This window comes from Pundamilia nyererei, unplaced genomic scaffold, assembly GCF_000239375.1.
Source record: "Pundamilia nyererei isolate P.nyererei 1_Seehausen unplaced genomic scaffold, PunNye1.0 scaffold00030, whole genome shotgun sequence".
NCBI classification, from domain to species: domain Eukaryota; kingdom Metazoa; phylum Chordata; class Actinopteri; order Cichliformes; family Cichlidae; genus Pundamilia; species Pundamilia nyererei.
The window spans coordinates 784,377-797,087 of NW_005187431.1; the positions used below are offsets into that span (position 1 = coordinate 784,377).

General features: G+C 39.1%; 1 protein-coding gene across 1 annotated transcript; it reads right to left on the bottom strand.

Moving 5' to 3' along the window:
• Positions 1-17: 17 nt before the first annotated feature.
• Positions 18-1,947, bottom strand: npy (neuropeptide Y). The gene is made up of 4 exons (XM_005728756.2): positions 1,853-1,947; positions 1,393-1,580; positions 450-539; positions 18-360 (listed from the first exon to the last, which is right to left on the bottom strand). The coding sequence occupies exons 2-4, from the start codon at positions 1,578-1,580 to the stop codon at positions 339-341; spliced, it is 300 nt and encodes a 99-aa protein (XP_005728813.1). The 5' UTR covers positions 1,853-1,947; the 3' UTR covers positions 18-338.
• Positions 1,948-12,711: the final 10,764 nt, after the last annotated feature.

Here is a 12,711-nt window from a genome sequence, read left to right on the forward strand (position 1 = left end):
AGATACCAGGGGATGCCTTTGTTCAAACAGTGAATCTTTAATAGCACAAATATACAATACAATCAGCAGACCCCCCCCTCCTCCACTTTACGATCATGTTGCACAGATGACGACTCAGAATCAAGTATTTACAGTTTTATGGCACAGACTTCAAGCAGTGTTGGGTGTGGCTGATGCGTAAGGAAGAGGGGTTGGATATATACGTTGCGGCTCATGGAGGCGAAAGGAGGGCAGAGGCGTGGTGTTCGTTTGGTGTAGGACGTAAGTGACGGACATGTAGAGGTCAGAATGTCAGCGCTGGCGGGACAGCAGTGAGCGAGACGAAAGGGATGGCAGCATCACCACAGTGATGGGTCATATCTGGAGACACGGAGAAAGAGAGAGACAGAGAGGTGTAAAGATCGAGATACAAATACAACGACAGAAAAGTTGCGCCTTTAAACGCATACCTTGACTGTGGAAGCGTGTCTGTGCTTTCCTTCAGCAGCAGCTCTGAGACCAGTGTGTCCAGAATCTCAGGACTGGATCTCTTCCCATACCTGGAGCAGAGCGAGATGGAAAGAAGGAATTAAAAAGGGCGAGCTTAAAAATGAATAACAATAAATATAAATTTCTTTGTCCAATTACGAGCGAACAACTCTAAGTCATATCTCGCTGTGTCCTTGAGTCATATGTCCAGTCATGAGCTGAGAGAAATCTGTGCAGAATCAGACCCAGCAGGCTCAGATAGGAGTTCCATCGCAGGTGGTCACATTTGCCTGAAAAGATAAGCCGTGACGGCGCATTTGTCCCTCTGGGTGGCTTAACGCCTGCAGAGGTATCCAGCCCACTGACAGCTGAAAGCCAAGAACAGCGGGTGACTTGCCACTGCACGGTGACAGTCTGGACTTTCTTTTCTTTTTCTTTCTTTCTTCCTTCCTTTCTTAAAACAAAATCAGTGGTAAATGGGCAGCAGGCGATATCTGCTCTGTCACAAGAGAGAACGAATAATCTACAAGACCTGCAAGGTTCAGATAACTCCAACAAGTAAAATTCCACCGGACTGCCAGCTTATAGCCTCCTGGCTTTGAATGACATGACAAGCACTGTCAGAAAAAGTCAGTTTCCTTACTGATCAGTTTGACCAGTTGGAAGATACCAGAGAAATAGAAGGAAAAAAAAGACGTGTTATTGCCTTTACCCGTGTAACTTATGGCATTTCAGCCCAGGGTATAACAACGTTTTGAGATAAAATGAAATAGTCCCACTAAAATAGATTTATTAAAAATTATTTTATAAAAAATAAAAGAACAGTGGGGGCAGCATTTGAAGAGGAAAGAAATAATGAGTAAACAATAAGTACTCTGTTATGTTCAATTCTATTCTATTGGGAGGTTTAATTAGTCCGCCCACCTCTGTCTTGTAATGAGGTTGATGTAATGTCTCAGGGCTGAGTAGTACTTGGCCAGCTCCTCCGCGGGGGCGTCCTCCCCGGGGTTCTCTGGTTTCACCGGGTATGCCTCCGTCAAGGCGCCCAAGCAGACCAGCGCCCACAGCAGGAACCCCAGAGTCCCCAGCCAGCTTACCAAGTTAGGATGCATCTGGCAGAGTGAAGTACAGAACAGTTAATTAACATCAGTGGACACCTGTTATTCTGTGCTGTAAATGTCTTGGATTTGTCATTTATTCTGGATAAATTTCTTTCTGAAAACAAACAAAGCATTTTTTAATTTATTTTTTTACTGCAAACAAGGTTAGTATTCCAGAAACCAGGACTTTCATGGCATACCCAGTAGATACGCATTGGAAGTGCTACGGAGAGACTTTAAAAAGCTGAAATAATATCATGTCAACCTAATATTTACATACTTACTTTCCCCAAGGGTTAGAGCGAGATCTGCGCGCTGTCCTGTGGCGTCTCTTTTTCTCTTCTGAGCGCTTGGTGCGCGCGGCGGTTTATATGTGTGCGCCAGACGCGCTGCAGAAAAGCGCGTCAGAGCAGCGCTATCTTTGCCTTTCTTCGCGTGAACGTCACCGCTGATGCTGTCATTAGCGCGAGAGTTTTTTTATATTGAGTATTTGAAGCTCTTCCCATTAGTTTAATAGATGCAAAATAACAATGGAAAGTAGAAACAGAGTGCGTTAATAACAAGCAGTTTTAGGGATGGTTTTTCCAGACTTTAGCCAACCCTGGTGATACGATGGTATTTTATAAATCCAAACCAATTAAGACAAGTCATGTCTATGAAGGAGCATAACATAATTATTGCTACAGGATAATTAAATTCTAAAAGGTCCACAGCAAGTGCACAGTTACGCATCTAATGGACAATTTTCCTATTGGAAATATGCTTGGATTATCTTGACTTGTTATTAATGTAACAATATTTTTATTGCACACACACGCACACGCACGCACGCACGCACGCACACACACACACAGCTGCATTTAAACACACACTGTCACACAGACAGGCTGATACACACGTCAGCTCCTCTGTGGAGGAAGAAGGTAAACAATTTCACAATCAAGTAGTGATTCTTCTACATAATGAGATCAATAATCCCATTTGAAGTCACAAAAGAGTGGCAGTAATGCAACACTGTGGGCGAACTTCAAATGATTCCTCTATAGAAGGCCTCCTCACGAAAGAAACTCCTGTGACGGCGCCCTCGGCTGATCTGGAATAAAAAGACCTCAAACCGACTCACATGTGCATGAGCGCCATTTGACTGAATCAGTCCACTAATTTCATTTTGCCGTTATTCCCTCAGATGAAATGAGACTGTGACTCTCAACGTGAACAAAAGCCCTAAATGTGAATGTCACGACACGTCAGCCAAAGAAGAGCCCAATCTCCAAGGAACCCACTTAATAAGAAAACCCAAATAGCACTTCAAATGAATCTGTATCACCGAGTGCTTCATTTACCTCCCATTCATAATCCTTTTGTATACCAGCCCGCAGCCGTATAATCTGTCAAAATCAGTATTCTTCAGCAGTGCTGCTTTTTTAAGTTGCGCAGAGGATGCGTTAAGAGGTTTTTGTGTAACACAGGATGCTAAGAGGGGAGATGAGGGATGGGGCACAAGTGAGAGAGTGTGGAGCACAGAGTCATGACCAAATCGTCATGATCGCAGGCAGGAATGAGAACTTTCAGTCCTCCTCAGGGGATGCGTGCGCGCAAAGAGAGCACTTCATCAGGTATAACAACGTTTTCAAGGAAACAGCTTGCACGTATACGTAGGTGTCTGACTTGTGTGAGTGGAGCAGATGTCTAAAGCACTCCGACAAAGTTGAGAGGTCAAATAGTGTCTGCTTGATTAAAAAGGCGGGGGGTGGGCTTTTAAGTTTTTGACCCGATAATGGCACTAGATAAAACGTTAAAGGAACTAAAGCATCTCACCGCTAATGGTGGCACTAAAGGAAAAAGCCAGGGCATCACCTTGATAGAGATTAGTCATCTAGGATCCGTGCATGCCTGTGAAAAAGTTTGCTGATCCATCCAGCAGGTGTTTAGAAAGTGTACAGCTCTGAAGAGAAAACACAGGCTTCCTGGCGATGCTTACAGATGAAGTCATGGGATCACTCATCCACTGGGAAACATGACTGTGTGATCATGAATTCACTGGATGCAATGTTGTTGAGATCTTTCAGTTTGCACCAAAGTGAATTAGAGCCAATCAGTACATTTCCATACAAAGATGTGGAGCATTCAGCATTTGCTCCTGTACTATATTGTACTTTTAGAGGTCTCTGGGGTCATACCATGTGAGGTACTGCTGTTGTACCCTGGACAGGGTGTAGTTATTTGTATGGTTTAGTTTTTACAGAGAGAAGTCTTGGTCTTCAGGTGACATTTTTCTATTTTATTCTCTTATTTCTTAATGAGGTACATGGGCTTCCATTAGTTTAGCTTTTTGATTAATTCAGAACAGGATTGGCATTTTGTAAAGCATTTCTTAGTCTTGTTTGGCCCTTAGAAAGGTACATGTAGTTACCTTTAGGTCCAATCAGGGGGGAATATTCATGTGGATTGTTCCTCTAGGGACAGAAATTGACTTTTAGTGTGGCTTATATTTTTGAGAGCATTAAACAGCAACTCAAAAATATTCCTATGCAGGCCTAAAATTTGAACCCAAAGAACTTCCTTTGAGGCAGTGGATGAATCCCAAACTAAATATGCCTGTCAAACAGTGGATTAGGAGACACGCGCAGACAAATCGGTGTCTTTAGGGATACCTTTGAGCTTTTGAAACAGCACGCATCCTTGCCAGCAAGAGTCAAAGAGCCTTTAGACATATAGAAAGAGAAGCTCGGTAGATAAACTCAGGGAAAATATAACAAGTGGCGAATAGCACACCACTACATGAAGTCCCCCTCTGCTGCTTGATTGAAAGCTGGATGGAAATGCAATGCAGTTTAAGTGAATCAGAGACATTAATTGTGAGAAAACTCTGCAGTGCAATTCACACTGGACAGGTTTGATGGGTGTAAAAGGGTGTTATTGTAAATCACTGTCAAAAGTATTTATTAATACACAGGTGAAAATAGTCCCCAACAAATGCACTTAGTCCTGCTTGAACTTTTCTTCTAGATATCCATTTAAAAAAAACAAAAGGGCTATGTCTTTAATTCATTATTTAAAGACTATTTTTTTAACAGTAAGAAAAATATATAACACCACCAGCCTTATCATTTTACATCTAAGGTGAGACAGGGGATCAAAAATAATCAGCTAACAAGTATGCAATTAGGAGACATTTTGCCAGTGACATCTTTGCTTATTTGCGGCTTCTTTCTTACCGCACATACAGAGGATTAGTCTGTGCTTGGGGTTATAACAGTCTCATCCAGTGTTCTGTTCATTAAATATTTACATCATGATCTATAATTAAAAAAGCTCTGACAACCAGGTCAGATATTGGAGGAAATCTGGTGAATTTCTGTACATCACAAAAGAGGAAAAGGAAGAGGACGAGGGCACCGTTCTTCAAACTCAGGGGGAGAAAAATGGTTAAGTGACAGGGCTAAGAGAGTTCAGGGGAAATGTGATCATTCTTTTATGTTAGCATCAGCACTAATAATATCAGTGCTATTAGAAAGATGGCTACCAATCAGCCTAATACAGTCCCAGTTATGCTGGCTAATTAGACAAATTAAAAAAATACCTGCAATTAAGTTAACAATGATGTATCAATGCAGCACCTTTAAGGTAACCGCTGCAGAAAATAATTTAATGAAGAGCTGGCATTATCAGAAATCGGCTCTGTGGAGACCGACTCCTTCAGAGAGCAAGCTGTTTAAATGCAAATTTGTTTTCTCCTCCTCTCATCAGCCTCCTGGTTTGTACAATAAGTTCTCTCCCGGGATTTGTAGAGATGAAAAGGCTCGCAATTTTGGGCTGCTCTGAATGACACTTTTCAAATTTACAGTGTGTACGAGCGCACGAGGAAACAGTGACAAGCAGGCTATGTGCGTCGTCTCTGTCAGGCAGTTGCATGCAAACAGGCCAAATCCCATTGCAGCTTTGTGCTTTCTTTGGCTATAACGGCATTTTTACATACAACTCTGACATCTAAATTGCTGCTTTTGACTACACTATTGTGCAATGGTGACTTGTGGTAAGCAAGCACTACTATTACTTAGATAGGGCACGGCAGCTCCCGGTTTAGCTGCAAACTGAAGGTGATTTGAGCGCCATTGCAGAGGATTGTGGTTTGTCATCGATTAAATAAACCAAGGCACTGGATTAGCGACTTTAACAAAGTCTGATTGTTGCTTATATAGCTCTGCTTCATCATAATAACAATTGACTTACATTAGGTGACATTTAAGTTAACAATAGTTTTACAGAAAGATTTCTGCTGAACAAACTTCATAGAAGCATATCCACAAATGGTTCTTCTTTGTCTTGGCTTTGACATTAACTGACAGTCTTTGTAGGCAATTATGCAACATCTCAAAGAAACCTAAGCTTCTCCTCTACTTTCAGATCACAGAAAATACAATACTGACAACCCTCATAGAGGAAACATTAATTTCTTCTTCTGTTTATTCATTTCTTCTTCTCCTTATTAAACACCCACTGCTTTAAGAGTCAAACTGCTTTCACTCATTTTAATTTACCTGTCTTAACCTTGTCTGTCAGCGCTCCTTGCTGTCTCCTCTGATCTGTGTGAGTATGCGTCTGTATCTGTATGGGTGTTTGCAAGTGTGTCTCATCTGCTTCTGGGGTGAAAGCAGCACCAGTGTCATGTCAAGAGAAGCATCATATAAGGTCTTTTGAGAGACAGATGAACAGAAGGTCACGCTAGCAAGCTGTGACAGGTTGGTTCGGCTCAGGTGTGCAGGTGGGAGTCCTGAGCTTTTATATTAGGAAACCTGATGAAACCTGTAACACGTCAAAGGGCCCTAAACTTTAGTTTAATAAATGTTACGACCTGTGTAAGACCACGGCAGTCTGTGTGCGTCACTGTTATGTCTGCTGTCACATTGAATTGAATTTATCTGAGTCATTTTGGCGAGGTTTTAATTTTTTTTTGAGTGGCAGAGTGACAAAAAATAACCTTAAACAACAATTAAAATTGATTCTTTTAATTCTTTTAAAACGTATGTATTTAAACACAAGACACACAATCAAATGAATGACGTCACAATTTCCAAATCATAACTATTTAACATATTAGTATGTCTACTGAATACATTGACAGTACTTTCCCATCCATTTATTATACTGTAGCTGTAAATATATGTTAAAATATTTTACCAACTTATTAGATACCATATAGAAGACGCCTGGTAATAGTGTGTAAACAATGCATTAGTAGGCAAAGCATCAAGAGAATGTGCTGCATTCATGACGTTCACATTCACTGTGAATCAGCCACTGACTATGCCCCGATACTTATTTTGTACATTAAAAGCATCTGCAGATTTAATGTTATTATTAGGGTAGCATAATGCATGGTTAGGCTACTGTGAATACAGGTGTTCACACTAAAACAGTGGGAATTTTTTTTACAACAAGTGCAATATTATAATTAAAACTGCTTATAAAGATGTTTGAGTTTAAGTGCTGTTTCTTGCATAATTTATTTACTTAGGATTAATGATACAAAATAGTACTGCACTTTAAGAGGCTTAAAATTGGGCTAAGTCTTAAGACAAGGGAGATATTATTCTCATCTAGGCTAAATGTTTTGACCTCTTATAATGGCAAATGCGTAATGTGCTTTAAAATGAACTGCTGCAGGAAACATGCTTGTTTCCTTTGTTGCTTCTTAAATAGGAAGATCCCACAGCTGTCTATTAAATGTAAATCCATGTAAAGCTAGGCTGGTTAGCTTAGCTTAGTCTCTGTTCAAAGGCAGCAAATCCACTAAAGCTCACTAATTAACCCATTATATCTCATTTATTTAATTAAAGAGTGTTTTACTGTATATGCAGAGTTTGAGCTGAGCACAAACACACAAGCACAGGCCCACAGAGAGGGTCACAGCACTTGTTGCTAGCCAGTGTACAGATAATGTTTAACATAGTTGTTACATTGGTTGTTTAAGATGATTACAAATGGCCAAAAAGGGTGGATTCACACCAATAACAAGGTCAAGAAACATTTTACAAGAGAAAATACAATCACTAGTAGGGGAGACCGGGGATAGTTGTAACGTGGGTCAGTTGTAACACTTCTAATTTCTCCAATCAGGGCTAAGTTTCAAATGATGTGACTCATCCTGTACATGCCCAATTCAGTTCTGCTATCACATGTGAAAAATCAGCACATTTTGTCAAACACAGACAATTTAACACGAAAAAAAGTAATTTGTATGCCAAAAAGTAAGTTTTCTACTTTATTTCAATTTCTAATTGCATTATCTGCTTTGCAGTTAAACTCATCAAACTTAAATTGTGTTATTTGTATGTCTATGGGGATATATTCTGTGTAGGTCTTTAGTGCTAATGTTTTAGCCGTTGGCTGTAATGTTAGCTAGTTCATGGCTATAGGAGTCTGGGTCAGTTGTAACAGCAACAGTCTGGGTTAGTTGTAACAATAATGCAGATGTTGTAACTTACCACACTATTACTTTAACTTATATTAAACAAGTTGGGGCAACGACATCAGCAGAGAGAGGTTCACTGGTCGCATTTGTATATGCGGTTAATGCCATTGGCAACACAATTCCTCCACTGTTTGTGTTCCCACACATACATTATGCAGACCTCTCTGTCAGAGATGGACCAGTAGGAAGTACTGGTAGTGGAAATAAATCAGGATGGGTGCAAGAAACAGATTTCCTCATCTTTCTGAAGCACTTTGCAAACCACACCAAGGTAAGCCATGATAAAAAGTAATGGAATTGCGATGCTGGTGAACTGGTGAACTACATTTTTTCAGCTTCATTGTTATGTTCAAAATTGGTGCAAGAGTTGTAGGTTATAATGCCCACTGAGCCAATGAGGCCAAACTCAAGGAAGACCAACCAAAATTAATGAAATATTCAGTTGCAGAAAATTCCATAATTTGTCTTTTTTGGGGGGTTGGAATATGTTCAAAAGCTAGATTTCTGCATTCTGTCACGCACACACAGCTACATAAATGGATGTAAATGCATTCACGTGTTGAATAAACAAAGATTACATGTTAATATTTTGTTAGTACCCTTATTTCATTGTGTTACATTTCACCCCGGGATATGTTACAACTAACCCAGACTATGGGGTTAATTGTAACATTTCACTCTTTGTGTTTGAGACCATACCATGCAATGGGTAATTGTGCTGCAGAGAAAATAGCTGCACTATTTAATAGCCGAGACATGTAAATACTTTGCATTACATTTTGAATCCACTACCTTAAAAGAGCTCCAATTTACAGACAGAAATGTCAAAAATGTTACAACTATCCCCGGTCTCCCCGAATTCATCAGCGTGTCAGATAGGTGTTTTCCAATCTTCCTAGTTTTTATGCTAAGCTAATTAGCTGATGCAAGGCAACCCTATACTTAACTGAGAGATCTGAGGATAAATGGGACATTTCCCAAAATTGAAATGTATTCTCTGCGTACTATCTTTAAAATTAAGACTAGAATCAATCATCTGACACAGATTTTAGATTTGTGATCGTTAATTGCATGCTAATATATGCTGTCTTTAATGTTTTTATTTTTTTGATATTTCTTTGTTGTTTTGTGTTTTCTTATTGTACTATGAAATGTCATGCTGTAATTTTATGTACTGTTGTAAATATGTATTTGGTTTTTGGACCAAATTGTTGTACATTGCCTGATGGTTTATTAAATTTATTATTGTTTTTGTCTGACCTGCCAGGGAGTACAGACAAAAAGTAGGTTTTTGGCTTTTCTGGCATATTTACTTTACGCTGTCCCTTTAAAATAAATAAATTCATATATATAGGCATCAGTTAAGTTGTCAAAATCTGCTGCTAGGCTTTTAACATGCAGCAAAAGGAGTAACTACATTACATCAGTCCATGCAGGCCAGTTAACTGTTAGTTTTAGAATTGATTTCAAGATTTTACTGCTGCTTTTATTAAGTGCTACAGGTTCAGACTCCAGCCTATATCTGTGAGATGCTGACATAAACCTGCACTGGTCCCAACTAAAAGTCTTGGAGCATTTGAAGTTCAGGCCCCACAGATGTGGAATATTCTGGATGCAGATCTTAGGTGGGCAAACTCTGTAACCTCTTTCAAATCTGAACTTTAAAAATGCATATTTGTTGCTTTTATTATTATTAGGCGCTTTGTAACTTTTATTTACTTTTATTAAGTGCTATATAAACACAAACAGTGTAAAGTCAATGGATTTTCTTTTTGTGCGTGTATAATTTACCTGACTTTAAGAGAAAAAAGAGCTACAGTTTTGTGGAAACTCTCAATCAAGAGAAAGGACAAGAGTGAGTCTAGGCTCTGTTCTGCCTTGACAGCTATAATTTTAGATATTTTATATTCTGGGCCTCCTGTTACTTTACATTGTTACTGAAAAACAAATTGTGGAAACCCTACTGTCCTTTATCATTGACTTATAGCTTTCATGGTATCCTAGCATTTATAAGTGCCTCATTGCTAGGTTGAATCAATAACAGCAACACTAGTAACACTAATTCGTCTCTATCACTGGCTACTTTGTGTATTTGTTTAAACTCATATGAACTCCATCAGTGTTCATATATTTATGAATGAGTGTGTGGGTGTGTGTAGCTGCTTGTGTTTAAACACGTGCTAGCCAAACAATCATTAGTTATACAATACCTTTGACTCTGTTATCACAGTGTCTTACGAAAAAGCAAAATCCATTTCTCTCACCTCACTCGCCACCCCCCTCCCGAGTCTGTCGACACAGGAGGAGATTGAAGCACAGCATCTATGAAGTCAATTTCCCACTGTTTCTACCACAAAAGAGAGGAAACACACACATCTATGCCTTAGATTCATGAAATTCTGATTTTTTTTTTTGTCATTCCTCTTACACATTACTCTGTTTTCTTCAAGTAAGAACAGAAAAAGCTCTTCAGATTCTTTTGGTAATCAGGAGAGGATTCATGGAAAAAGACTGGCCTGCCACACTGAAAGTCTTGGGTTGAAGATGTTAGAAAATAATTTAGTAATCAGATTATTAATGAATAACTAAAATGGTAAACTAGGGAACTATAGATCTCACTACATATCCATAAACATAATATCATACTAATAATACTGTATGTTTGTGTAGTAGTAGGTCTACATTAAATTGGACTCTCACATTATGGGACATTCCAACCATTAGATTTGGTGAGAGTAAATTGTCACATGCTAGATAAGGAGGACCATTATGTTAATCATTTACTCATGAATTATATATTATTTATTATATAAATATATTTAATATGTAATTGAACAGTGTAAATCTTGTTTGTGCATTGTGGATGCAAAAGTGGAACAAGTGAAAATCATTTCCATGCTCTGTATTGGAAGTGAACTGCACTGTACCTTTTAAATAAATAAACAAACTGAAATTGAAATACTTATGTTATGATTTAGCATTTTTCTCTTCAGTTTTGGGCAGCACAATGGTGTGGTGGTTAGCCTCAAAGCCAGAAGGCCAGTATAGTTACAAAACCATAAACTGTGTGTGAAAGGTAGAAGTAGCCCCTGGTCTGTAACATGAAGCCACTTTGAAAAAGCTTTAAACCTGCATTTTTACTAATGGCCAGCAGGAGGCAACTCTTCTGTTACAAAAATCCTGGTTATGTGGAAGTCTATGAGAAAATCACCTTACTGCTCATTTGATTTGTGTTCAGTAAGTATCTCATAATGAGTTTATAGTTCCAATCACTAGTTTAAAATCTTCCACAACATGATGTGATATTCATTGAGTAAATGTAAAGTAAAACAGGTAATAAAGCAGGTCATTCGTGCCAGCATGCTAATTACTAGTATGATTGCCAAGATGCTAATGTATAGGTGTGCCCTTACATCCTGCAGTTTCTCAGCCAGATCTTGACAGTACTTGTTGCTTTTATTACCTCTGGTCACCTCTGGTTTTTCTGAAAGTCAACACAGGAAGAGCCAAGACGCAACCTTGGATATACACATGCATTCATTCAATTTATTGTTTATGTCAAAAAGCCATGATTTCAGCTAATAAATAGCAGTACACATAGGCTGTCTTCCTCCTTTCATCCTCAACTGATTGTGGCAGATGGCTGGCCTTCCTAAGCCTGGTTCTGCCAGAGATTTCTTTCCTGCTAAAAGTGCAGGTCATGCACTTTCTATGCAGCAAGTTAAATAAGAAATATCCATTGCAATAATTTGAAAACATGCCACATTAATTAATTTTCCCAAATATTTTGCACGGTACTGTTTTACACCCTTTGTAAAGTGGTTATAATAGACGCTCTCTGAGTTCTTAGCATCATTTTGGGAATTCTCTTCAAAATTGTATCCCTAGATTCTAACTTAGCATGTAAGTGTTTTTTTTTAATGATGTGTCAGAACCTATCTGTTGTGTTTCTCTGTGCCTCTGCATGAATATTTTTTACCCCTCTGTCTGTGGGGAAATTGCAGGAAGAGTTCTTTACCTCCAGTTAATTCAGTCTTTGTTTACGATAACTGTCACACGGGTAATTAAGTGTCTTCTTGCGCAGTAATTGCCAATTTAATCTTCCGTTCTTGTCTCTTGATTTGTTGCGTCGAATCTGTCAGTCAAGCAGGGCGTGGTTTCCATGGGGATGAGTCAAGTGTAGTAGTCATTCCCCTCAACAGGTTTCTGAACTAAATTACCTGTGGCCTCCTTAACGGGGTTGCTATGGAAAGGCAATTACACTAAATAGTAATCGTGCCAGACTAATTCGTCAGGCCTTTACCTCTTAAATTAATAGGTTTTTCACCTCTTGCTCTGCCTCACCCCATCCCACTCTGCGATAAGCAAACACTGTAAATAGGTAAAGTTTTTCTAAGAATGCTTGATTCTCTTCTAAGTAACAAAGGAGAAACACGATTAATATTTTGAAGTGTTTAAACAGCTGTGATTGGTTGCATGCATGCTTTATTTAGCCTGATACCATGGGCATTGTTTACTCTGAATCTGAAGTTTCAGCTTTGAGATTTCAAATTCCTCTTGGTTCCTTTTTAAACACTCGCCCGCTGAGACCCAGGTGCATCCATGTCGTCCTTCGAGCACAGACCAACGTCCTTTCCCTCACGACCACCTGCTCAGCTCACTAACTCG